At 48.9% G+C, this 26,882-nt stretch overlaps 4 protein-coding genes across 12 annotated transcripts in view; 2 read left to right on the forward strand and 2 right to left on the reverse strand.

Moving 5' to 3' along the window:
* Window positions 1-231: 231 nt before the first annotated feature.
* Window positions 232-4,740, forward strand: MXD3 (MAX dimerization protein 3). 2 transcript variants are annotated; one of them, XM_060008306.2, is made up of 6 exons: window positions 232-390; window positions 655-760; window positions 1,414-1,443; window positions 1,575-1,689; window positions 4,012-4,195; window positions 4,269-4,740. In XM_060008306.2, exons 1-6 carry the CDS (start codon window positions 321-323, stop codon window positions 4,382-4,384), a joined length of 621 nt encoding a protein of 206 aa, XP_059864289.1. In that variant the 5' UTR covers window positions 232-320; the 3' UTR covers window positions 4,385-4,740. The 2 variants fall into 2 exon arrangements, with proteins under 2 accessions (XP_059864289.1, XP_059864290.1); XM_060008307.2 differs by having other exon boundaries at window positions 661-760.
* Window positions 4,741-5,307: 567 nt separating this feature from the next.
* PRELID1 (PRELI domain containing 1) lies at window positions 5,308-8,388 on the reverse strand. 2 transcript variants are annotated; one of them, XM_060008304.1, is made up of 5 exons: window positions 8,131-8,388; window positions 7,333-7,558; window positions 5,954-6,067; window positions 5,762-5,840; window positions 5,308-5,551 (listed from the first exon to the last, which is right to left on the reverse strand). In XM_060008304.1, exons 1-5 carry the CDS (start codon window positions 8,220-8,222, stop codon window positions 5,403-5,405), a joined length of 660 nt encoding a protein of 219 aa, XP_059864287.1. In that variant the 5' UTR covers window positions 8,223-8,388; the 3' UTR covers window positions 5,308-5,402. The 2 variants fall into 2 exon arrangements, with proteins under 2 accessions (XP_059864287.1, XP_059864288.1); XM_060008305.1 differs by lacking the exon at window positions 5,954-6,067.
* A 97-nt stretch (window positions 8,389-8,485) lies between these two features.
* RAB24 (RAB24, member RAS oncogene family) lies at window positions 8,486-10,761 on the forward strand. Its single transcript, XM_060008308.1, has 8 exons — window positions 8,486-8,999; window positions 9,083-9,151; window positions 9,359-9,437; window positions 9,547-9,614; window positions 9,703-9,802; window positions 10,030-10,080; window positions 10,219-10,281; window positions 10,401-10,761. The coding sequence occupies exons 1-8, from the start codon at window positions 8,883-8,885 to the stop codon at window positions 10,463-10,465; spliced, it is 612 nt and encodes a 203-aa protein (XP_059864291.1). The 5' UTR covers window positions 8,486-8,882; the 3' UTR covers window positions 10,466-10,761.
* Window positions 10,762-10,973: 212 nt separating this feature from the next.
* Window positions 10,974-26,882, reverse strand: part of NSD1 (nuclear receptor binding SET domain protein 1) — a 137,019-nt gene continuing 121,110 nt past the window's right edge. For 4 of the 7 annotated variants that reach the window (XM_060008300.2, XM_060008299.2, XM_060008296.2 and 1 more), the window contains exons 20-23: window positions 25,710-25,851; window positions 21,255-21,361; window positions 19,503-19,707; window positions 10,974-18,384 (exon numbers count right to left, since the gene is read on the reverse strand). In XM_060008300.2, the coding sequence (XP_059864283.1) occupies window positions 16,754-18,384; window positions 19,503-19,707; window positions 21,255-21,361; window positions 25,710-25,851 (2,085 nt within the window). In that variant the 3' untranslated portion in view covers window positions 10,974-16,753. The remainder of the gene's footprint in view (window positions 18,385-19,502; window positions 19,708-21,254; window positions 21,362-25,709; window positions 25,852-26,882) is intronic. The other 3 variants (XM_060008303.2, XM_060008301.2, XM_060008302.2) reach the window with 1 other exon arrangement.

Consider the following 26,882-nt stretch of genomic DNA (forward strand, 5'->3'; position numbering starts at 1 on the left):
CTGAGCGAAGCGGCAAGACGCAGCACAACCCCACCCCCACCCCCAGCCCGGGAGTTCGCCCAAGGGCCGGGCCTGGATCCGGCGCCCATAGAAGCCCTACGGGAGTCCTAGGGGTTGGGCGGGCTCGCGGAGGGTGGGCTGCGGTTCCCGGGCGCGCTCCAGGGGCGGGGCCAAGAGCTGGGCTGTCCCGGGGCGGGGCGTTCCGGGGGCGGGCCGGGCGTCTGTGTTTGTTGCACCGTGTCAGTTACATTGTAACAAAAGTGGTGCAGCCGCTGCTCCGGCCAGCATCCTAGGCCCGCCCGCAGCCAGCTGTCGCCGACATGGAACCCGTGGCCAGCAACATCCAGGTCTTGCTGCAGGCGGCGGAGTTCCTGGAGCGCCGTGAGAGAGGTGAGGAAGAACCCTTGGTCGGACTCCAGGCGGCGACCTCGCTGACACTGGCCTGGCCTGGACTTGGCTCCCAACTTGGATGCATGGCCTTAGGGCAGTAGTCCTGGGGCACCCCCGCCCTCAATTTAGGGGTCCGCGGGCAGTGGGGCTGGAGGGGGTGGGGAAATGGCCCTGTAGCCAAAAGCCCCTCCCTGACCGTGCCGTGCCAGGGGATCCCGCTGGAACTAGCCCCAGCCTGACGTGGGCGGGGGCTGTCTCTCGCAGAGGCAGAGCATGGCTATGCGTCCCTGTGCCCACACCGAAGTCCGGGCCCAGTCCACAGGAGGAGGAAGCGGTCTCCCCAAGCTCCTGGCGCGCTGGACAGTGGGCGGTGAGGAGGGCCTGGGGCAGCGGGGAATGGGGGGGGATGGACGCCGTCCTTCATCGGACCCCTCCACTGCCACCTTCCTCCTTATTGCTCGCATCTTCTGGGCCAGGTACCCTGCTCTGAAGGCATTCAGACACCTCCTGCCGTTTCCCCATCCCCCAAACACACACTCTTCGTTCAAGGACTATTTCTCGAGGACCCCTGATGTGTTTGGAACGGTGAATAGTTCTGGGTCCTGCTTCCACTCACACTCCTAATACACCACATATCAAACCACTCGCTTTCCCCCACAGGCTTTCTCCTTTTCTCTCCTACTCTCAACCCTTTGCACACTGTTCCCCCCAATTTGAATGCCTCTCCCCCCACTACCCATTTTGGGCAACTTGTGTTGCTGGGCTCAGCTCACATGTCACCTGTTCAGGAAGCCCTTCCTGATTGCTGCTAAGGGGCCTCCTTTGGACCCCACAGTCACCTGGGCAGGCCTCCTGTCTCTGCCTCTGCCTGGGACTCAGGTGCCTGAGGCCAGCACAAGGTCCCCACAGTGGGCTAGTTTGGGATACACATCTGTAGTGAATTTTGAGGCCCTGGGAGCCCTGGGACTGAAGGTGTGGGCAGTAGCTGACACCCCCTCACCCCATCCTCCCTGGCATTGGCAGGTCTGTGCACAACGAGCTGGAGAAGCGCAGGTGAGTCCCAACCCTGCCCTGATAGCACCAGGCCCCAGGAACTGCCTCCCTCTGGCCTTCCCTCCCCTGCCGTCCCTCATCTGGCCAGCAAGCCTGGGCTGGCACTGCCCTCTAGACCCCTTCCCCCACAGGAGGGCCCAGCTGAAGCGGTGCCTGGAGCAGCTGAAGCAGCAGATGCCCCTGGGGGCTGACTGTGCCCGATACACCACACTGAGCCTTCTGCGCAGGGCCAGGATGCACATCCAGGTAAGAAGCTACTCTGGCGCCCCAGGGCCAGCTTGCCAGGATGCTTGGAAAGGGGTAGTAGGGAGGGGCTGGGTGGAACTGGGGAGAGAGGTCTGAGGTGATAGCCCAACTGCCTGACATTGGACAGTTCTCTGTGCTTTTAGTTTCCAAATTTGTTCAGTAGGAATAAAAGCAGAAAATAACTCAGGATTGTTCTGAGGCTTTAAGCAAGTTCCTCCAATAAAAGTTCACTTGTTATTACAGCAATTATTACTTGGATCCCAACTGTGAGACCCTGAGCGAGTTATGTAGTCTCTCTGGACTTCATTTCCTCCTCTGTATGGGGGGCATTCTGTGAGGGGTCAGGTGTAAGGGTCCCTCGGACTGGAGAGGGCTGTTTCTTGCTCTTCCTCTCCCCCATCCTTGAAGGCCTCCTGTTCTCGGCGGTTGGGTGAGGGGCGGGGGGGTGTCCCAACGCTGCTTTGGGAGGCAGCTCCAGAGGCCAGGAGGGGGAAAGTACCAAGAGGACGCCAGTGAGCCACCCTCCCAAGGCTCTTGCTGCTGCCCGGGCTGAGCTCAGCGCCCCCTGATGGATGGGAGTGGGGTGTGCTGACTCAAGCACAAGGCAGCTCCACAGAGTGGGGATTAGAAGGGACTTGGAAACAATAGAGGCCTCTTCCTGCTCTCCTGGCCCTTTTGACAGAGGAAGAAATGGAGGCAGAGCCGGCTGATGAGAGGCAGATTCAGAACCGAGGCCTAGGTCTCCTGACTTGCATTCTTTTCTTCAACAAGTGAGCACCTGCTCTGCCAGGCCCTGTTGTGGGCACAGGGGGCAGTGGCAGAGACAGATGGAGGTGCCATGCAGCAAATAAATCGTGGTGTGGAAACTGTCAGCACTGTCCCAAAGGTGCCTGCATTCTCCTCATTGTGGCTGAATAACACCCTGGCCAGATAGCCGGCTCCAGTTTCTCACATGGAGTTGCTGATTTGGTTCCTGGAGGGATGATGTGTGACCTTGGGTGCTGGCTGGCCCGTGGGCAGGACCTAGGGATTGCTCCTTCCTTGAAGCCCCATCACCCCTCTCCTGGACTCCCTGCTTCCTGTTTTGCCTCCACCTGGCTGCCCTCCCCACCTTGCCCTAGAATGTTCTCTTTTTTTTTGCGGTACGCGGACCTCTCACTGCTGTGGCCTCTCCCGTTGAGGAGCACAGGCTCCGGACGTGCAGGCCCAGTGGCCATGGCTCAAGGGCCCAGCCGCTCGCGGCATGTGGGATCTTCCCGGACCGGGGCACGAACCCGTGTCCCCTGCATCGGCAGGCGGACTCTCAACCACTGCGCCACCAGGGAAGCCCCCTAGAATGTTCTTTGTACCACATAGATCTGTCCAGGTCTGCCTCCTGCTGAAAACCTTCCATGGCTCCTGACAAGGACAGTTTCAGTTTCTTTCTTCCTGTGATACTCAAGGCCCTTCACAACACAGGCCTTGCCACTGGTCTCATCTTTCCCCATTCCGCACCAAAAAAGCTGAACTCTCCATGCTTTTCCCATTTTCTCTCTGCCTGGATGCTTCTTCCTCCCCTATCTTTGCCTGGGCAGCTCTTATTCATTCATCTACTCCCAGTCCAAATGCCCCCTCACCCAATTCTCCCCTTCTTGCTGACTGAATGCAGGCTTCCGTCCATTGAGGACCCTGATGGGAGAACCCTTGGTCCTCCAGTCCCTGGAACTCAGGGCTGGCAGAGCTTGCGTGGGGGCAGCAGAAGGGGACTAATGCTGAAGACTTAGGACTCCTGGGAGGGTCTTGAGGAGTTACAAACTGGTAGCCTTTGTTTGGTCTGTAGTTTTCTAAAAATTTAAATTAGTTGGCAGCACTTAAAAGGACATTTGACATGAAAAAATGTGATCTCCCTGCTTCTCTTTAAAAAACTGGGTGATCTGGCAACACTGGGCCTGTTTCCATGTGGCAGTAATTGGCCTGGGCCACTGCCTTGAGCCTTAGTATGCACTCGCTAGTGTGCCCCAGTCCCCCACAGTCCCTGTTGCCTGACACCAGACACTCCACTCATTCACATCATTTGACTGGGCCCCGAGGGCCTTTGAGATTGTGGTGCCCTCCCTTCCCCACCCATCTGGACAGACTTCCTGGGCCATTTACATGGGACAGAAGGGCAGGAGGGCCTAGCTTCCTGTAGGATGTGGGAGCGACCCTCTGGGGCCCAGATCTAGTGAGCCCGTGTGGAGCAAGCAGTCACCACGTGGCCAAGGTTCGCCGTTAAGTGGTGTTGGGCTGAGGCCCGAGACCCCAGGTAGCTGACCCCAGCCCCTTGCTCCCTCGGATCTGCAGAAGCTGGAGGAGCAGGAGCAGCGGGCCCGGCGGCTCAAGGAGAAGCTGCGCAGCAAGCAGCAGAGCCTGCGGCAGCAGCTGGAGCAGCTCCGGGGGCTGGCCGGGGCGGGCGAGCGCGAGCGGCTGCGAGCAGACAGCCTGGACTCCTCAGGCCTCTCCTCTGAGCGCTCCGACTCAGACCAAGGTAAGTGCCCTCAAGCGGAGGGGTCGAGTGGGCTGAGTGGCCCAGTCCCCTGACTGGCCTGCTCCCCGTGCAGAGGAGCTGGAGGTGGACGTGGAGAGCCTGGTGTTCGGGGGCGAGGCTGAGCTGCTGCGGGGCTTCAGCGCGGGCCAGGAGCACAGCTACTCACACAGCAGCAGCACCTGGCTATGACCCTCACCTCCTGGAGCGACCTCTGCCCTCAGCCCACCCTCTGCTCTGCCAGGCTGGAGCCCTCACCAAGCCTCCAGGGCTGCTCAGAGTACTGCTGGAATGGACTAAAAGGACCGTGTGGGAACAGGTGCTCCCCGTACCTTGCTGCTGGCTGCTGGCAGTCCCACCTAGGACGGGGCGCCGAGCCCTCCTGAGCCCTGCAGGGCAGGCAGCTTGGGCCCAGGCCACCCTTCCAGGCGTTTTTTGTAGCACTTGGCTCTGCTGTCCACAGGGGCAGGAAGCCTCTTGGGTCCTCATGTTCCTTCCTAAACAAGGGCCCCTGGCCTTTGCCCTCCACATACTATATTTTCATTAAAAGCCTCTTTCTTAACTTCCTGTCCATGGTCTTGCCTGGTGAGAATGGGGGAACTCCCAGCCACAAACTGGAAAAGAGGAAATGAGATCCATAGCCACCATAAACACTGCTGTCCACACCGGGCAGTGCCCCTTTACTCCTCACAACTCGGAGGCCTCAGTCCCTGTCTGTCACAGTGGGACTGAGGCTGAGTGACGTGACCCGCCTGAGGTCCAAAGCCAGGAAACAGTTGAGTCAAGATTTGAACCAAAGCTTTCTGACTCCAGAGCTGGGGCCAACTGAATTCAACAAGTATTTATTGAGTGCCTGTTATGTGCAAGATTTTGTTTCAGGTACTTGGGACACATCAGAAAATAAAACAAAGGTCCCTGCCCTCATGGAGCTTACAGTCTAGCGTTTATGACCACTTCACCTGGACGTGACCCTGCGCAAGTCACTGTACCTCTATCTTCAGCCACCTGATGCAGGAATAAGCAGGCCCAGCTCAGACATGGGTAACGGCCTGGTGTGCTGGAGAAGCCAAACAACACACCCACCCCCAGCCCACCACCCAGACAGTAGACAGGGCTGGAAGCTGACTTTTAATAATAAAGTACAAGGAGGAAAGAGCACAGGGACTGGAGCAAGTGGTCTGCTGTGCTGTGGCCCCAGGGCCTGGGCTGGCTACACAAACTGCTGCTGCTGCTGCTGCTTCTTGGTGGCTGCCTTGCTGGCAAGGTCCTTGGCCTTCTCTGTAGCTGCCAGTGCCGTTTCCTTGGCCTTCTCCTTGGCTTCCTTGGCTGTTTCAACAAGGGTTTTGGGAGGGGCCTCACCTGGAGCAAAGGGTGGGGACTGGTTTCAAAGAATGCCAAGACCCACCTAAATCACCTCCCAGGACATTCATTTCCTGTGCACCAGGCCCTGAAGGAAATACCCAGGGTACAGATGAGTTGCTCAGAGTAGGGTGGTGACAGCTCCAGGCTCCAGCCCAGGCAGGGCAGTTAGGACTTGACTCAGCCTCTGCCTGTGTGCAGAACCCTCACCTTGCAGCTTGGCCAAGATGTATTCAAAACCCTTCATAGTCTTGGTCACGTTGCTTTTGAACCGGGCGAGACCAAATTCCTGGCAAAAGATGAGAAGGGGAAGGATTCTGAGCTGCCCACTGAACCCCAGCCTGGACTCTATGTTACATGCCCTGGGCCCCAGAGCCCCAGCACCACAACAACGCTGCTCACCTGGACAGCTCTGGAGACGCCGAACAAGCTAGAGGAGACCCAGGCTTCCCGGCAGATTTCGGTCCAGCCGCTGTTATCAGAGTTCACACGGTAAACACATCGTTCCTCTACCACCTGTGCAGGCAGTCAAGCCAACCACAATTGTGTGGGAGTCCTTCACTTTGCCAGCTTGCACATAAATTTGATTCCCTGCCTCTTTTCACTAGGGAAAGCAATAAAATGAAAACCGATTCCTTTCCCTTACTGTATTCCCAAGCTGCACTTTGGGAAGAGAGTAAGAAGATGAAAAAAAGTCATTTTGCTCTCTAAAAACCTCTCTTCTGACCCTTCAAACGAAAAGCTACATGGACTCTTGAGATCAGCAGAGGGCCTTCCAGCTCCATCCTGGATGTTTTGTACCTTTACATCTAGACATGTGTGGTGTTTTCAACCTGGCTTCCACCCACTTTGGCCCTTGAGCTCCTGACAATCCAAAAAAAAAAGAAAAATCCGGCAACCACCACAGCTCATTATCAGAGAGGAGAAAGTGGACCTGCACTTCCAAGAGAAACACTTAAGACACCTGTCACAGCTGGACTGAAAGACATTTCTTAGAGCTGGATCTTTTCTTTGTAATTTACAAAACACAGTTGTAGTGCCCTCAGGGCAGTCAGCTGTGAGGCCCTCAGATAACTCAGGGGCAGAGCATTAAGCTGCCTACTCACTCTGTGACTTCCCCTCTCTGGACTTCACTTTCCTCTTTGCACAATAGAGAGTAATACCCACCTCCCTGTGTTATTGTGAAGATTAACTGAGAAAGAAAATAACAGTTCTCTGGAAGCTTTTAGGGTACTCACAGGTGAGAAGATACTGTAGGATGTTCCTTAAACCAAACCACAGGTTTTCAAGCCTTTTTTATTTTTTTTAAAGCAAAGGTATATGCAACCCTTTTCCCCTGAAATCTCAGGCAGAAATCCACTACATAAGACAGATAAAAGACTCTAGTCAAACTGGTGCAAGGGGCCCAGATCCTCCCCCTCTAAGGTACATGCAAGGTACCCTTTATGGCTTGACAGATTCCTATTTGAAAACCACTGCCTCCCTCCGTCCCTCAGCATTATGCCTGTGGCCCAACCTGCACACATGCCAGGCACAGTGTGAGTGCTCTGCATTTAGTACTTACAATGACTCTGTAAAACAGGTAACCCCCTCCACCACTGTATGAATGAGTCAAAACACAGGTCCAGAGAAGATGACCAGCTGAAGAGATCATCTGAGTTTGTACTCTAGCGCCAACACTCCTCAGATCTGCTTGGATCATAGAAGCTCCCTCATGGCTCCCTAGCCACATGTACCTGGAGCTCTCTAGTTCTGGGGGAACCAAGAGGGAGGGGTCTCACCATCAGCCGCGCATGGTTGATGTTCCAGGTGAAGGTGGTCATGGTCTGGTTCTGTGGGTCCACAATAGAATCCTCCAGGATGTACACTGAGTGAGCAACATTGGCAGGAAATAGTCGCTCAGCCCAGCGGGGCATCCTGTTCGTCTTGGTCAGGAGTCGCCGGGACAGGAGCTTCTGGTCAGGGGTCACCTCCCGGTGCACTATGTCTTCCGTCAAGACATGTTTGCTGCAGGTGTCAGGGTGAAGGTGACCCTCAGGAGCCTGGCCCTAAGAGACTGCCTGTTGCGGTTCCCATCTGGAGCCTCCAGGTCCAGAATGACCATGACTTTCCCCAAACTTGCAGAGTGATCTGTGTTGTGGCTCAGACCTGAACTAGAGTCCCTTGAGCCTAACCCAGGGCAAATTCCAACTCCCGCCTCCTCGCTGACCTGGATTCCTAGGCCTTCCAGCAGGGCTGGACCTCATGATTTATTGCACCACTGGAGAGCGTCATGGCAGAGAAGTAGACAAGCGCCCGGATTTCCAACCCCAAGATCCCTCCCCAGCTCCGGTGCCGCCGCCTCTTCCTGTCTCACCACCCTGAGATGAGAGAACCTTTCACTAGGGCCTCAAGTAAACTACTGCCCAGACCCAGCCTCCTTCCAGTACTAGCCTGGCCGCTTCCCCGATAGGTCCTCTCGTCCTAAACGTGGCCACGGCTCCGGCGATCCCCCCACTCGAGGTCGAGTCTTTCCCGGCCCCCACACTCCGATCTCCAAACAGCGAGGTGGGAGGGTTGCTCTTTCCAGGGCCACGTACCTATAGGGATTCGGGTACCGCTGCCAGAAGGCAGCGAACACTTGGTCCCAGGAACTCCGGAGCACGCTCTGGCCCAGGAAATACTTCACCATTGTCCAGGCCGGGCGGGCTCAGTGCCCGCGCAACATCAGGGGTGCGGAGCCCGGGGGGCACGCGGAGACCGGGCTGGAGCTCGACGCTCGGCCGCCAAGCTAGCAGCTCAGTCACTCCAGCGCCGCACCCAAAGAGGCGCCACCGCCGCCATGAGGATTTGTCTGGCCGCGCGCCACTTCCGGCGCAGCCGCGCACTGCCCACCTCTTCCGGCGCCTGCCCAAGTGACCGGGCGGCCCCGCCTCCCCAGCCTCTACCTCCTACCCCGACGCGGGAGTCGCGGTGCTCCGGGCCGGAGCCAGGTTGGAGGGACCCTTCCCAGGCTCTGTGGGGAAACCGTGCCGGAGCGGCCCCTAAGCCGGGCGGGCAAGCGAGTAGCGGAGCGAGCTAGCGACCCGGACGCCGGCGTTGAGTGCGCTTCACCGCACGCTCCCAGGCCGCCCCGGGTCCTGGGCTCTCAGAAGGAGGATCAGCACCCGGGGCCGAAGAGCGGGGGCGGACGGAGGCGTTGCTGTAGCTCAATATCGTCGCGGCGTCTGGAGCCTTAGATTGGCGGCTGGGGTCGGGGACTGAGGCTCGGGCGCTGCCTTTCGTAGTGGAGATCCGGTTTGCCTCCCGCCCCCGCTCAGGACCCTGAAGCGGGTGAGGCAGCCCCGGGAGCATGAGCGGGCAGCGTGTGGACGTCAAGGTGGTGATGCTGGGCAAGGAGTACGTGGGCAAGACAAGCCTGGTGGAGCGATACGTGCACGATCGCTTCCTGGTGGGGCCCTATCAGAACGTGAGTGCGCCCGACGCGGCCCAGCACGGGTGGGAGGGGGCTAACCCGCATCCGAGGCCCTGATTGCTTCCCCTTGGTTGCAGACCATTGGGGCCGCCTTCGTGGCCAAGGTGATGTCCGTCGGAGACCGGACGGTGACTTTGGGTATTTGGGTAAGTTCTCTGGGCAAGTCCTGGGAAAACCCATTCCTGAGGAGGCGTAGGTCCTGCCTATTAATGGCTGACTTGTGGCCTCACAGGCCATTTCTGTTCTCTAGACCACAGTTTAAAAACGGGGTCTGGAGAACGTGGCATTAGTTTGCAGTTTTGGGGAGTAGCTCAGCAACTCAGGCCAGGGCTGAGCCTCCCCCTGCCCTTCAGGACACAGCAGGCTCTGAGCGCTATGAGGCCATGAGCCGAATCTACTATCGGGGCGCCAAGGCTGCCATCGTTTGCTATGGTAAGGATGGTTTTGGCCTGTTTCTCAAACAAGAAGGGGAGGGTGCCAGGCTGGCATTACAGAACAGCTTCTGACCCTTGGTTGTGTTTCCTGCGTGTCCCACACCAAGACCTGACGGACAGCAGCAGCTTTGAACGGGCAAAGTTCTGGGTGAAGGAACTGCGCAACCTAGAGGAGGTAGGTGGCCCGACCTCACCAATAGACGAGACGGGCTGGGGATCTGGTGGTCCGAGGGGGGTGACCCTCACCTTGTCTTCTGCTCCAGGGCTGTAAGATCTACTTGTGTGGCACCAAGAGTGACCTGCTGGAGGAGGACAGGCGGCGCCGACGTGTGGACTTCCACGACGTCCAGGACTATGCAGACAGTAGCTGCTCCTTAGCTCCCTAGGGCTGGGGGAGGGAAGTGGCTACTTGGGTGGGTCACAGAAAATAGGGACTGCCTTGGCTACCATGGCAAGATCCTCCATGGGAAGACTTTCTCTGGCCTCCCTGAATCTGTGGGGTTCAGAAGATTCCCTGTACTGCTAGCCTTCCCCTTTGTCTGTGTCCACCTAATTCTCAGGTATGAGGCTTTAAACACTTCTCTTTACAGATATCAAAGCTCAGCTCTTTGAAACATCCAGCAAGACAGGCCAGAGTGTGGGTGAGTGCTGTTCTGGGCCTCACAGCAGAACACGCAAGGGCAACAAGGGAGACAGAGAAAAGCCTAGAGGGCTGGTTACTTGGGTGATCCCAGGGCCACTGGCATTTGATCCTCACCTATCACCCTTTTTCCTGCCAGATGAGCTCTTCCAGAAAGTAGCAGAGGATTACGTCAGTGTGGCCGCCTTCCAGGTGATGACAGGTGTGTCCTTCCCTAGCTCCTGTGGAGACTTCCTCTAGGCCCACAGCATCTGGCCCCCTTCATGAGTTACCTGATCCCCCAATAGAATGATGCTGAGCTGCCACCTCTCTCTCTGACAGAGGACAAGGGCGTGGACCTGGGCCAGAAGGCAAACCCCTACTTCTACAGCTGTTGTCATCACTGAGTCACCACTCACCTGGCCTGGGGGAATTAAAGGAATTCCCCCAGAGAGGCTGGACCTAGCTTTTGTCTGGGCTTGGGTGATCACACGTCTGAGCTACCCTGGGTCCCCATGGCGGCAGAGGTGGCACCTGCCTGTGCTGGCCCATGGAACAGAGGCAGCATTTGGGCTGACTAATGGGCACAAGGAGGGTAAGGGCTGATTTGGACCCCAGGCTTCTGCCCTGGACAGCACTTGTGTCTACAAATTATTTAAGTGGCTTCTGATTTGTAAATAAAATCAATGCACTGTGAATCACACTCAACCCCTTTCCCTGCTGTGTGGATTGGGTGTCAAGATACCTAGTACTTTCTGGGGCCACCTGGCGGCCCTCGCTTCCTATATCAAGGCTCCTCTTAGCTCTTACTTTCCTTTGGAAACCAACTGGCTTCACCCCAGGGTTGCAGCTGAGACAATGGAGAAGCAGAAGGGCCCTTTCCTATTCCTTAGTGGGGGGAAAGGTAGGGCGAGAAGCTGGGGTTGGGGCAGTGCAAAGCTCACACTTCCTTCTTGGTGCTAAGAGCAAGGAAGGCACTGAAGTAGTATCCAGAGATCAAAGGATCAAGCACTTCTACCTCAGACTGGTTGGCTCTACTGCACCTCTGTCATGTCTAAGTCCATGAGTCATGCCTGTGGCTCAGATCCTAAGCTTCCTAGCAACACCCTATAATGTGGCTTAACAGAAAAATCATAGGTTCTGCAAGACTTAGAAAGGTTTTATGGATCCAGATTGGGATCCAACTCAGCTACTCAGAAAAGGGACTTAAACTTGGCCTGTGTTTCTCATCCGTAAAATGAAGTGACCACTACCCAGTTCAGGACTTGAAGATCATGAGTGAAAAGTAACTGTAGGACTAAATGCTTGTCTTCCCACACTCTTCCCTGGGGTAGAAAGTTCAGGACTAAGTCAGAAGGGAAGCAGATTCCCAGGGGTTCCTGAAAGTGTATTTTTGGGCCTTGGACGTCCAGATATTTCTGAAGAATCAGATGTTACTGTAGACAGGACCAACCCTTCAACCAAAAGGAAGCATATGGCAGCCTTTTCTGTTATGGGATGCTCAGCCCCTTTGCCTCACTTTACCATTTTAGGCCTAGGCTGAGTCCTCTGCAGTGCCCAGCACCTGCTCTAAAAAACTAAAAACTTGGCCAAAATGTCTAGACTCACACTCAGAAAGTGCTTTGGTTCCACTTCCTTTTTAAAAACCTCAAAATACCCTTCCTTCGTGGGTGATGGAGGCTTCCTGTGTAGGGACTGAAACTGATGCCAGCCACTCACAAAAGCAGCAGAAAGACATTCTGACAGCTGTGGCTACTGGGAGGAAACCCACACCACTCCCATGAGGTGCTTGGAGGAAGGGCTCAGTTCCGTGTCCCTGGGAACTACCTCAGGGGCTGGCTTCTGCTCTCACCCCAAACCCATCCTCCCTCCTGTTAGGCTACATCTCCCCACGGACAACAAAACAAAACACAGGGCAAGGGCCATAAGAGTAAAGTTAAACTTTACTTTACAGTAATTTTTTTCTATATACAAAGAATTACAGTACATGTTTATGGGGACTCCTAGCACAGGGCTCCCCTCTTTTTCACTAAGAGTTCCACTTATCACTGACAATCTATTGGGGTGAAGGGGGGCAAAAAAAGTGATGGACCTCAGCTGACACCCCCTCTGCCCCTTTCTTAAAAATATAAAGATAGATCTCTATTGTCAGCTTGTTTTTTTGCCAAGACTTAGCTGCTCTTCCATGAGCTCCTGTGTGCTGCACTCGCCCGTCTTCCAACACTCTCACCTACATGCACACACAGGCAGCACCCACCTCAGACCTAGAGACCACCTGTTCTCTGCCCCTACCCTGGAAGTCTAAAGCACCAGAACCACTCATTTCTGCTCCTAACTCCCTAGGCTCACCTCCTGTCCAAAAAGCTTTGCTCGATTTCCAGGGTGTTACACCTGAAGCCCTCAACAGCCTGATGTTTTGAGAGTCATGGGAAAGTAGCTCTAGAAAAGGGACCATATGAGTTTAACATGTGCTATTTTTGCTTATGTTGATAGGAAACATTTCTCCCCAGGCTGTGGATTTCTAATTAAAATAAACTCTTTCCACTTCCTTAAGAAATATTACCCTTAATCTTCATAAGCAATAGAGGTGCTCCCATGAGAGTGGAAGAGGTAGAGAGGGGCAGAAGGTAGCTGAGGGAGACCCCACACTTGGAGCTCTCTACCAACCTGTTCAGGCAGTGTGGACAGAGGCTATGGACAAGGTGACACCAGCCCTGAGAAACTCAATGGCCACCCTCATCTGGAAACAGCATCTCTTCCACCTCTGGACTGCACTGGACTATTTCAGGGTCAGATGCAAGATTCACCAAGGCTCTACCTTCCCCTCCTCTAATAAAGCCTCAAGGAAACTACATAAGATCTCTTCTTCCCAAACAGGAATCTGGGTTTCTCAAGTCACCAGTCCCTCAACCCTTGGCAGTGCTTATTTATACCAGGAAATTAGCACCATCATTGCATTTTTTGTGTGTGTACAAAGCAATTACCTATTCTTTTTTTCAATTTATACTACAGCAACCTCTGGCCCTGCTGCACTAACTCTAGGAAGCTCAGCTGAGAGCTAACTGTCCACAGCCAAGGAAAGTCTCGTGCAGCAGCTACCCAGCTCTAAATGATCTGGAATGTCTAACACATGGAACAGCCCAAACATTATTCAGCAGGAAAAGGGGCTTGTGGCAGCTCCTTTCCTGCCATGATCTCAGAGAAGTAAGGACACTGGGCTACTCTGACCTCCTGACAGACCCCAAGAGGATGACAGTGTCCCCCAAAGAAGCCTTAGGAGAAAACCTGCTTTATAGGAGCTGATGGGGGGAAAAAAAATCCATCCACATTTAGTGCTCTCCTGATTCTTCTCCACAGGGGAAGCTGCCAGGACCAGCCTTCCTTCCTGCCACTCTGTTCTCACGAGGCAACCTGGGAGTCCAGCTCTTGTGAGTAGACGCTACCAAGCCTGGAAAAGGATCGCTGATGCACTTCATGCCCTGACTGTAGTGTGGGGTGGAGGATGTAAAGAATAGAATAATTATTTTCATCAATGCTAAAGATGTAGATTTGGTAGTTGTTCAGAAGAGGATCGACACAGTGATTTAAATCACTTCAAACTCAGTAACTTCAGGGGGAAGCAGACATTTAAAAACTTGGATGCTTTTGTAGCAGTGACAACTATTTTGCTATTAGAATGGGTTTGCTCCAGTAGAGAAGCAAATGAGGCTTTGAATTCAAATTTCAACAGTTTCCATAATTTTTTCTGACTTAACAGGGCCAGGACAGGTATTAGTTCTCTAACTACCTATGGAAGCTATGGCTTACCCCTCAGAAAGGCTTCCTGGGGAACTGGCTTAAAGGCAGACGCTCTATTGAGATCCTGATTTACAAGCACTTGGCCAAATGCCAAAATAGCATCCTACACAAAGATCAGGAGTTTCTAAGAGTAAAGATTTCCTTTTAACTGCCAAGTCACACCCCCTGGAGAAAAGGTCTCAGTATAGGTTCCAGGAGAATCCCCTAAGGATGGCAAGGTCACCCCCTGCAAAGGGTCATGCAAGAGTCTCACTTCCCAAAAGTCCTTCCGACTCTGCTTCTAATTGTATAGTGACTGCTTTCATGATGTTAACAATCTAGTATCAAATGCTATCAGTGGGCCTGAGAGTTGAACATCTAATTTCCAATCAACCTAAGAGAGTCTTACAATGGCCCTCATGAAAGCCAGGCTGGCTGTCCATCCATTTAAATAAACAGCTTCAGAAGTTGTTTCCTACGCAGGTCTGGAAGGAAGCTTTCCAGTGAATGGGAGAATGGAAAAAACTGAAACAAAACCACAAAGTGGCCCACCTTTCCCTCACTCCTTCCTGTCCTGTGAGACATATCTAGAGTGGCTGTCAAGTCAATTACCTACCAAAGCCTACATAAGAGAAGCTCCTTCAGGATCAAACTTCTCCACTTAAAAATTTTACATAGCCTGCACACCCCACCCCCCAACAAAATTCACAGTTTATTTCATGAAACAAAGAGCTACGGTAATTTAACACACAACACAGTGGAAAGAGATTCTGACAGCGCAGTGCGGATATCTTTTTCTGATCACAACTACAGATGACAGGAGAAAAAAAGGGCACAGGACTGGCACCAAGCAAATCCTACTCATACAACCTAAGAGAATAGGGAAAGGGACCTACTAGCTGCAGTTATATACTTATTATTCTCACACATGATAAATACTTAATATAATGAACTTTAATGTTCTGGGTGGATTTCTTTAAAAATATCTTTTCCATGGTTTAAAATTTTTTTAAAAGAAAATAAGATGCTTTGTTTTCTCTTCCTCTAAAACAAAGAGCTTTTCCTCTCTGATGATGTGGGAAGAGAGACAGGATGAAAGGGGAGAACTAGGCAGGTGGAATTTATAGAGGAGAGTCCGAGGTCTAAGTGAGATGCAAGAATAGGCCCCTAAACTCAGGGCAGCCCTGCCCAGCCTCATGCCTCTGCCTGAGTTCAAATGTCTCAACCCCAGAGACAGACTTTGGGAAATAAAAGCAAATTCTTTTTTAAATCTTTATATAAAGCGCAAATGCTTCTATAACAACAGTTGTTCCCTCCTTAGAAGTATGGGAGTAACCTCAATAGAAACTCAGGAGGAGGAAATTGGGACAAAATACAGAATCCTGTTGAGGGTGTAAAAGCCATAACTGAGACAGAAATGGCCAGGAGACCTTGGGGCCAGGAGATGGCCTGTTGGCTAAAGCTGCTGGCTAAGTTGGCAAAGCAGAGAGGTAAACATGTTTGGTCTAGGGACAAAGAGGGGGTGGGTGAATGGGAAGGAACTGGCCAAACAGCAATTCCTGTTGGCAGTCAGTGAGCTGGGTGAATGGTAGGGCAGGGTAGCACCAACAGATTTCCCAGCCCTTGGGCCCCAGCTCAGGGCAGCAGTAACAGATAATCAGCAGTTATGAGGAGTCATTTCTTGGACTGGACGTTGCTCTAAACGCCACATCTTGCCAGTCATGGGGAAGGGTTCTGGCTTGCCTTTGAGCTAAGTCAGCAGGCAGGTGTTCTCAATACAGAGCACAGCATTTCTCAGGAAGAGGGTGGTAGAATCCACTAGTGAAGAAGACTCCCTCCATTCAGGTAGGAGGGCAAAGGATCAGGAGAGAAGTAATTTCTTGCCAGGATCTGGCACTCTCCCTGAGCTGGTGGTGGATCTAGCCCAGAGCTTGCCAGAGATTCCCTAGGTCTACTGCCCGAGACTCTGAAATCTGAAAGCACCTGAGTGTTTGGGGGACAGGCATGGGGTGGGTTGATGTAAAAGGAGGAAAATCTGTAGAAAAGAAAGGTAAGCTTGCCAATTGCCTTCTTACACTGAGGGAAAGCTGTGTCCTCACAGAGCCCAGCCCCCCAACCAACTGCTCCACCAAGGACAGATCTTTAGACTCTCCAGAGCCCAGACAGAAGCAGCAGAGGCTGCCCAGCCAACAGGCCCTACCTGCCTATAGAGGAGACCTCTGCATGAGTGTACACGCATGCACATACACACAGGCACACCTGACCAGGAGACACTCAAAACAACCACTTCTGGGGCCACAAAGGGCATGACAAAATGAGCCCAGAGCCCCAAGGCCCCTCAAACTTCCTGTTATTTCCTGGTCAAAGGTTCTTTAAAAATAACCTGGGAACCCAGGCAAGCATGTTAGGCTCACAGGGATCAGGTCTTATTTATCTCTGTATCTCCTGCCAGTGACTAGCACCAGGCCTAGCACACATGAATGTTCAAGAAATCACCACCGATTTGAATGGGTATCAGTTCCTCCCAAGGGTTCATCAGGTACCCTCAGTGGGGCTTGGTAGGGCTAGAGAAATAGCTTTGAGAGCCCCGCTACCTTCAACCTGACCAGTGGAATCGAATCCCATGCTTGACTCCAGAGTGGACTTTTTATTTCAAGTTCACCATGAGTAACGGTTGGGGGAAAGAGACCCGAGTCTGTCTGTCTCCTTGGCTGGGGCCCACTTGGATTTCCATACATGGTTCACACAACCACAAGCCCCCACTGGCTAATGTAGCAAGAGTTCTGAATGTTGGGATATAAGGAGAGAATATCAGTGGAAAAGTGTTGGGGTCTGTTTTTTAAGAGGGAAAAATAAGATTTTTCCCTTCCCCAAGAACCCTGGGGGCAGCTGGTCTGGTCATGTGGCATTTACTGGTATTATTTCTGTTCTGACTCTGCACACTTGTGACTGGAAGGAGCCTGGTTAAGAGCTGGAAGGGTATTTTGCTCTGATTTAGGGTCTTGCCCTCTTCCAAGAGACCAGCAAGTCTGTGCCAATGTCTGTGTGCTCCCAGAGGACCAGCAAGACTGTGCCAGTGTCTGTCCAGCCACCATGGGCCAGAGCCCTGGCCCTGGTGAGGCCTTGCCCAAGGCCCAGGGACTCTGCTCTGTGGTTGCCAACTTCTTCTCTTCAGTGGAGAGGGAGGATGGGGCCTTCCCAAGAGGCCTGAAGGACTGCCCACTCTTGGCAGCAAGTCCAGGTAGTTGCTGGCCTCCGGCCATCTGCTTCACCTGCTTCACCAGGCCTGGTGCTTGGCTGGGAGGCCCTGGGGTCTGCTCAGCCCCTGCAGGTGCTCTTCCTGAGGCCTGAGTTGCTGGCTCATACAAAAAAGCCTTGGCAGGGGGCTGAGAAAGAAGTCTGGCCTGGGTGAGTGATTTAACAGCTTGCCAGGAGTGCTCTGAAGGGGCCGCTGCTTTGCCCGGTGGCTGAAGGACAGGATCTGACACAATGCCTCTCTCAATGGCTCGTGACATCTGTCCCAGACCTTTGCTGGCAGGCCACGAGCTCGACTCCAACACTGGCATCTTCTCATCAACCTGTGGTGTGATCTCATGGGGAGAAGCTCCCCGTTCCTTCTGGCGAGGAGTTAGGTCTATGAGATCCATCACCAAAGCAGCTCTATTTTTTGACTGAGTATTCTGGTCCACAGGCCTCAGTGCTTTTTCTTTAGCTACCAGGGTCTGGACCACAGCTGATAGTACTTTGTCAGGAGGTGGGAGTCTCTGGGACAAAGAGGCATGGGATTTTTCAGAGGGCCTGTCTGAAGTCTGGGGTTTGGGACCGCTGGTGACTAGCAGTTTGTCTGGCTGCGGAAGTCTCAGGCCAGTAGGGACAGGGGTTTTCTCCAGTGACTGGGGCCTTGGGCTGGCAGCACCTATGGATTTATCCAGCCTTGGGTCAGCTGTCCCCAGAGGTCTTTCCAGTGGTTGTGACCTGACTGAGGGTGAGGAGCTTGGGCCGGTCACTGGAGAGGGTTTGTCAGATAGTTGGGGTCTTGGTCCTGCCATTGCAGGTGGCCTGTCCAATGGCTTCTGGCTGGATACCAAAGATTGGGGTTTGGTCCCTGACCCAGCAAGGTCCCTGACCCTATCTACAGGCTGGGGCCTGGAGTCAGTTCTATCAGGAGGCCTTTCAGGCAGCGGTGGCCTCTGACAAGTCCCTGCCAGAGCTTTTCTGGACAGCGACAGCGTCTGGTTGGTGTCAGCAGATGGCTTGTCCGACATCTTGGGCCCCTGAGCAGCTACTCCTGATGATTGCTCTGCCAGGTGAGTGCCTGGGCCTGGAGGCAGCGGTACTGTAGGAGGTACATACTCACGGATCTCCCCAGGTTCCAGAGGGTTGGGCCCACAGGGATCATGCTCAGTACAAGACAGACGCCCATCCAGTTTGGAGATGAAGAGCATCCCTTCCCGATGCTGCTTACAAAAGGAGCTGGGACACATCTCACAGAAGGAGGCTGCTTCCTTTCCGCAGATGTCACACTGATGCCAAGGACACTCCCATTTCCCTGAAAACACAGGTGTGAAACAAAGGCTTAGGAAAACAAGACATGCATATGAGATGGGTCATGGCTCTGGAACTAAGTCAAAGGAGTGATTTCAAACTGCTGCCTTCTGCAGAGAGCTCATGCCACTTGCCCACCTCCCCTCCCCCAGGATCTCAGCTTTACTTTCTGCAAAATGCATAAAAATAACAGCCAACTATCAAGTAGCAACTGAGCATCAGTTAAAACCCAAGCAGGAGTAAAAAACAACAAAAAGAACCCAAGCAGGAGTAAACCCTGATTTCTACAACTATTTCCAACAAGGAGAAAAGCAACAACAATAAAACAAAACCCAAAGCTCCCCTTAGATGGAATGTGAAGATATTACTTTCATATTTTTACAAACTCCATTTGTCCTGTACAACCTTTAAATATTCAACCCTATGGGGAAAATCTCAGCCAATTAAACTGCTTATTTGGTTATTACTAGGAACAGGGAGCAGATACACAAAGGTGAAAAATGGAAGCAGATTTACCTTTGCTCAATGTTAAGTCTGGAAACTAGCACAAACTTTACCTGTGTTGTCCACACAGAATCAGCAGGAAAGACCCAAAGCCAACCCAAGCTGCTCTCTTTTACCCTCATTTCATGATACCCGAATCTCTGCCATGGACAGTGTTCCATCCCAGCTCCTTCCAAGTAAACTATGCTAGAGCTCACTCCTGGCTCATTGGCAAGATCAGTTCTATCACAACCTGTGCCAGCTACGGCCCTGAGTAATTGCTTCTGAAACAATTCCCCATTTCCATTTCCTGGCACTGAGGTCAGTGTTATGGCCTTGCCCCTACACTACCTTAGTTTCTATTATTTCATTACCCTGGCAACCACATATTGAAGGAAACCTAATTTGGGGACAAACTCCTGTCATTCCCACCCCTCTCTACGGGTTGCTGGGAGGATAAAATAACATAAAATGCTTGACAGAGCGAGTGAGTTTCTGTTCCCTTCTCTATAACCTAGGATTCTAAGCCTTTGTTGTCATTTATTTTGACACCTCTCAACACTATGCATGGAAAGACCAAAGGGCTCTGAGAATTCTGGCAGAGAACAAGGAGAACTCTAAATGGATTTTGGCACCAACCTGCTGGTCGCTTGGTTAGATTGAGACAGTCTGCATGGTAAACTTTGGGGCAGCCTGGCTTCTTACAGGAGACGAGCTGGCCAGCATCCCCACAGCTGAAACACTCATCCTCTCGCTCCTTTGTGATTTCACCCTGGGTCCTGCGCTTCCCCTGTTGCTTCTTCTTGAATTTCTTTGACTTTTCCTCTGTGGCAATGGGTTGATTCTAGAGGTCAAATATTGTCGACACATTAGTTGTATGATCTTGACCAGGTTAACTATCCTCTCTGAGCTTCAGACTCTCCTCTGGGAAGACACAGTCCTCATAGACTACTGTGAAGTTAAGAGAAAATGCAGGAAAAGCACTGGGCATATCATAGGTACCCAATGAATGGTAGCATGAATTTTATCTGGTATCAACTACTCCTACCACTTGAGCGAATTAAGAGAGAAATGTGCTGCTTTCTGTTGATACATAAGACTGGTATTAAAGATCATCCTTTAACAGTAAGTTTTATTTTTATTCTTATGTTTGTCTAATTTCAAAAACTAAGGAAGACTTCTCTGGGTGTATGTGTCACACACATTTCTTAACTTATTCAACAAACCTTCACTGAGCACTTAGTATGAGCCATGTGCTAGGAAGACACAGAAAACTAATTTGTGGCCCTTGCTCTTGACAAGCTATGCATCTTTACCTAAGTCAGTTTAGGTTCATGTCCACCACTCCCCAAGATAGATCCTGGTGCAGCCCACAGGTCTACTCTGTGCTCCCTGCAGACCACACTTGGTCATCAAAATGCATGGTTTTCATCACATTATTTATCTCAGCCTAGGAACATCCAGGACCAATCCAATTTATTGCCAGCCCACAGTGATCTCCTCCCATTTCTAAACTTCTGCTCCCGAATTTCCCTTTCACTGATTCATGTGTGAAATGCTACACAGACCCTAAAGATATAGAAACTGACATCCCTAGTGCACCTAACACCATTAAACTCTGTTACTATTTTAATTTATAGGGACTAAGTCAACCGCACATCTTAAGGAACAAGACCATTTAACCAACTAACTAAACAAAATACAAAATCCAATATAAATTTTCTTATTTAATAAATAAAAGAATAATCACTGGGTGTTCTTCATTTATTATAGCTCAAAATGATTACCCTCTTTAGCTAGTGGTTTCCATGCTAATTTGCATTTTTCAGTTCTTAATGTTGACTTCACAATCAAACAAGCATAATGGGAAATACCCAATTGGAGTCACGGTGTAGTCTACTTTGCATCAAAATTAAATTTCAATTTTCAGCATGCTGTTACTTACGATAGAGAAATCTGGAAGCATCCAGATGTTCATCTATTATGGTTCATCCATTATATAAAAATTTAAACAGTCACTAAAAATGATGGTTATGAAAATTATGTAACAGCAAGGAAAAATGTATAATATTTAAGAATTATAAACAATTCTTAACAGTTATAGAATTATAATTCAGTTAAAGTACACATAAAAAACCAGGAAGTTTATACTGGTACATGGTTAAGATTAAAGGTCCTTAAAAAAAAAAAAAGTTCTATGTTTATCTACAGTCTTATAGTACATTTAGAATCTTAAATTCAATATCAGATTCTTTGATATCTTTAAAAAGGCAAAAAGAGACACAGAGACTGAGAATCTTTCTTAGGAAATGTAAGATCAACTAAGACCAATAAAAGACATGGGAAGTAATCTACAGGTTCCTATTTTACAGTTTTATGTTTAAAAGGTACCTTTGGCCTTACACCCAAAAAGCCACTGCAGTTCGGAGCTCCACATTTGCAAACAGTCTTTCCATTCCCAAGACATTCTAGGTTGTAGTTGAAGGTAAGTTCAGTGCCTGCATAAAAGACCATGAAAATATTAATATCTATGGCTTTAATTACATTATTTCTCTATTAATCACAAAAGGCAGACTTCCAAGAGAACAGATGAATTTTTAAAAGAGGATTAAAAGGATTAACTCTAATCACACTGTATTATTAACATACTAATAAATCCTAATCATATAACATTATTAATGAGCTAATATAACTTAATAACAGAAAAACTTACATGACTTAACAAGTAATTTTTTTTAAGATTTTTTTGATGTGGACCATTTTTAAAGTCTTTATTGAATTTGTTACAATATTGCTTCCGTTTTACCTTTTGGTTTCCTGGCTGCGAGGCATGTGGGATCTTAGCTCCCCGACCAGGGATCAAACATGCACCCCCTGCACTGGAAGGCGAAGTCTTAACCACTGGACCTCCAGGGAAGTCCCAACAAGTAATATTTAAAATAACTTTTACTATAGATGTGTTAATCCCAAATTGTTTTTTATTTTTTTCTAACCATTCAGATTCAAAATATATTATTTCATTACCAAAAACAGACAAACAGCAATTTATTGTGCACTGATGTGCCAGGCACTGGGAAAGCAAGTATGAAGGAAACCTGTCATCTGTGCCAAGGTGAGTACATCTTACCAGGCAGCACTTAAGGGAGAGAGACATGTCAATACAGAATAATACCAGAGAACTCTAGACCACAAGACCTAAGCCCTGGCTATACATCCCAGTTACACCACAATCTAGCTGGCTGATTTGAGCCGAAGAGTCCATTTATTAAATGCAGATAACAATCTCACAAGCTTACTGAGAATGACATAATGTACATAGCAGAAATTTGTAAACTTTAATAGGAGATGTACAAATTTAAGGTAAAAAAGTCCCCTTTCTGTCACAAGTGCATTTCATCAAAACTGAGAGCAAATAAATCACACATTCAAACTCAAAGCATGTTAGGGAAAGCCTAACAAATAGAAGAATTTTATACAGACATACAAAGAGGTTATCTCTGGGTGGGGGTCATGGCTTACCGTTAATGTACAAAGTGATAATTGTTCAGTCAAAATTGTCAAAACTTAGGAAGATTTCCCTTTGCAGAATGACAAATCTTCTATCAGTGAGACTAATTAATATATACAGTTTTTCATCTAATATTGGAAACAATTATTTTTTAATTTGGTTGAGCAAATTATAAAGCAGCTGGCTTATATTTAGGAGTTCATATGGTACAAATGCTAGAATCATTTGTGGCCTGGTAAGAGGCTCACATTGTGAGGAGCCTGTAGGAACCAAGACTGACCAAGGTAACAGCAGGGTCACATCTCCCCTCCCCACTGTGAACTTATTGTACTGAATGATGGGTAATTCTATTCACACTAATCTTATTTAAAAATTTATGAGCATATAGCTGAATTTTCATATATTTAATGTGCTTACAGTGCAACTCAACCACAAGATAGCAAGATACTTGGCATAACTTGCTGCTCACTCAGCATCCACTGTGTAAACAAAACCACACAAGGAGATAAATCAGAAGGTATCATCAGTGTGCATACAGGAAAGCCATTCTAGAAAACAGTCCAAAATACAATAATCTGCAATCTGGGGGATGGCAAATGGCACTGGAGAAGAGATAAACAAGGAGTGAGTATGACACATTGAAGACAGAAAGTAACAGGTATGTGAAGAGCCCATGAGGTTGGATGTGTAAGGAGGAGAGCAAGCTTAAAGTTCTGATTCCATTCGCAAGGCTGAAGCTCCTATGGGCACTCTGCATGGCAATGAGCACATTCTGTCTCAATTCCCCCACCTACCCTTGCAGACTGGGAGGACAAAAATAAGGTCTGTCAATTCCCACACCATTCTACCTGAGCTGAATGAATATGGGAGAAGAGAAATTTGTGGCTAGACATGGTAGAAGAGGCCATCCCCATGGACACAGACTAAAGTTCAAAGTAGAAGTGTGGTACTAAAAGCAGTCAGGACAGAGATAAGAACTGAAGTCACATGGCTAACATTTAAGTAATTAATACAGAGGAACACTGCCCCTCCCTCCCCCAGTGTGGTTACAGAGAAAAATGGAGAAAAGAATGAGAGATATATCAGATCCAAGAATCCAAGTAACACAGATAATGCTACCAAATACTTTACAGTACTTTTGTAAGGATTAAATGAGACAATATGCTTGGAACAGTGTCTGGCATTGGATAAATGGTAGCTCTTACACACTCACTTGATAATTCCTGTTACAAAGCAGAAATCTACCCAATTTACTCTGAAGCCATCCATTCCAAAAATTTGATACAACTTACTGATTTTAAAAATCACTATCTTTTAGTCCAATAGAGCACAGTGCACAGTGATGCTCAAGCATTGTTACTTTCATCATTAAATACTTTTATGTGAAGCAATGCAAAACAGTGGCTCAATTTTTAAAATATGAAAACTGTCAGAGCCTTTAAAATTCTAAAGAGCCTAAAAGACTCCTGGGCAGCAGTATATTTAAATTATAGAGAAATAGATATATCGGGGCGGGGGGGCGGGGGGTGTTGGGTGTTATCCACAGATTGAAAAAAAGAAAAGGCAACAGACAAAAAGCTGACAAAATTGCTCTTTAATTACTTTATCTTGATTAGTGTTTGCTGAGGTAAACGACACTGACTGGGCAAAGCAGAATGCTCATATGGGATTTCTGCTTTGAAAGTCATTGGACTACGCTACTGTCAATTACAAACTACCCAGGCCAGTCTGATCTCATTTTGAGTTAGGAGAGTGATCCTAAAAATGCTTTGTTAGTATTCCTGCAAAACTTATTTTGAAAAATTATATACATCCTTATACATTCAAACTTATACAAGTCTAAATATTTTAAAAAATCATGCAATTTAGAGGGTGTCATATGTATATGTATATACGATATGCTTACAACTTTTTCATCAAAACCTTGACACTAAATTTTAAGCTCCTTTAATTGATGGAAAATATCCATCATATAACTTTACTTTCAAACCTCTTAGCCCTATCAGGTTTACTTTCAATTCAAATAAACATCTTAATATTGTGCTGATTACAACTACCTCACTTCTACACTCTGAATTCTCAGAGACGTAATAGGCATCTAGGCAGGCCACAACATAGCTGTGCATTCTCCAAATGTCCAGTTCTTTGAGACCCAAGAGGTGAGGGTTTTTGTTTTTCTTAGCCTTGGGCTCATAAACCATAAAATTCAGATGGGTAAGAGGTGGATATTTGGTTTATAAAGTGGATGAAGGGCAACTGTAAAAGGAGACCTGGACTGCTGACACTTTCTAAGGCAGACCAATTTTTTTAAAAAATAAATTTATTTATTTCTGGCTGCGTGGGGTCTTCATTGCTGCGCACGGGCTTCCTCTAGTTGCGGCGAGCGGGGGCTACTCTTCGTTGCAGTGCACGGGCTTCTCATTGCGGTGGCTTCTCTTGTTGCGGAGCACAGGCTGTAGGCGCGCGGGCTTCAGTAGTTGTGGCACGCGGGTTCAGTAGTTGTGACACACGGGCTTAGTTGCTCCGCGGCATGTGGGATCTTCCCGGACCAGGGATCGAACCCGTGTTCCCTGCATTGGCAGGCGAATTCTTAACCACTGTGCCACCAGGGAAAGTCCTAAGGCAGACCAATTTTTAAGGAGTTCATATAAAGGCTATGGAAAAGGTCTGGAAATTTATTCCTTTAAAACCATCCAGGAAATTCCCTGGTGGTCCAGTGGTTAGGACTTGGTGCTTTCACTGTGGTGGCCCCTGGTTCAATCCCTGGTCGGGGAACTAAGATCCCACAAGCCATGTGGCACGGCCAGAAAAAAACAAACAAACAAAAAAAACCCAAACATCCATGCCCAAACCTTGAAGACATCATGCTAAGTAAAAATGAGCTAGCCACAACAAAACAAATATTGTATGACTGCACTTACATGAGATTCCCAGAGTAGCTAAAAAAATCACAGAGACAGAAGATAAAATGGTGGTTGCCCGGGGCTCGGGGAGCGGGGAAATGAGGGAGTTATTGGTTAATGGGTATCTTCAGTTGGAGAAGATAAAAAGTTCTGGAGATAGATGGTGGTGATGGTTGCACAACAATGTGAATGGACTTAATGCCACTGAACCGTACACTTAAAAATGGCTGAAATGGTAAATTTTATGTAACGTGTATTTTACCATACCACCACCAACAAAAAAAATACCTGGTACATGCTAAGTACCACCTGGAAAGTCTTTTATGTATCCTTGGGAATTTGCAACCTCATTTTGGATTATAGAACATATGGGATTTTTAGATAATAAAAACTGAAATCCCATTCCTAGCTCCAGAATCCTTAAATAATTCTTACCTGCTTTAATGTCACTCAAGGCAAAAAGGCCAACACGGGTATCTCCATTCACAGACCACTTCTGTGTTTCACAGTTGGGCTGGCAGCAATGATTCATGAATCGAGCATAGTTTCCTTTGGGACCAGCATCAATAATACGATCCTAGAATTTCAAGAGATGCTGTTCAGCAGACCTCTACTATTATTGATTAAAATTAGAGTGATAATAAATAAGCTGGAGTTTCTATTTGTAAAGTTTGATTCTTCCAGAGGGGTGGTCTCAGAGTGTAGTCCCTTGACCAGCACTAGTATCACCACCTCGGAATCCGTTAGAAATGCAAATTCTTGGGTTGCACTCCAGATATACTAAAGCAGAAACTCTGAGGCCCAGCAATCTGTGTTAAGCCCACTAGGTGATTATGATATATGCTAAAGTTTGAGGACCACCATCCTAGAAACAGTAGCTTGTTCCATTCTCTAAATTAGGTAGTCCTGAACCCTGGCTACACATCAGAAATCACCTAATATTTTAATAATGACATCAAGACCCCATCCCGAATGAAGATCAAGAGTATCTTGAGGTGAGAATCTCACAATCCATAAAAGTACAACTCGGTAAATACAAAGTTTCACACCAAGAAAGGTCTATTATAAAAGTTAAAGGAGGGTGGGGGAGAGGAACCTAGCAGAACATAATACTCAGGTACAAAGAGGAATCTCAGTATACACAGAAACAAAACACATTAGGATGCTGGAATTAGAAATAAATCCCATAAACAACAAGGTCCTACTGTATAGCACAGGGAACTATATTCAATATCTGGTGATAAATCATAATGCAAAAGAATATATATGTATAACTGAATCACTTTGCTATACAGCAGAAATTAATACAACATTGTAAACGAAATATACTTCTATAAAATATTAAAAAATAAATTTAAAATAAATAAATAAAACATGTTGGAAACACACACATACAAAAAAAGAAATCCCAAATATAATTCTAGACACCAGTGAAATGTAACTCATCAGAAATTCCAATAATTGGAGAGCTGACTTGGGTTTGTAAGCTGAGTTCTATAGTCAATTTATATGACCTTCTCAATGCACTAATTAAATACGAACAAATCAGTGTCTCAATCTGTAAAATAAAAAGTAAAAGAATTATTATTTTTCTGGCTTCAAGTTTTA

The sequence above is a fragment of the Delphinus delphis genome, chromosome 3 (assembly GCF_949987515.2).
Source record: "Delphinus delphis chromosome 3, mDelDel1.2, whole genome shotgun sequence".
NCBI classification, from domain to species: Eukaryota; Metazoa; Chordata; class Mammalia; order Artiodactyla; family Delphinidae; genus Delphinus; species Delphinus delphis.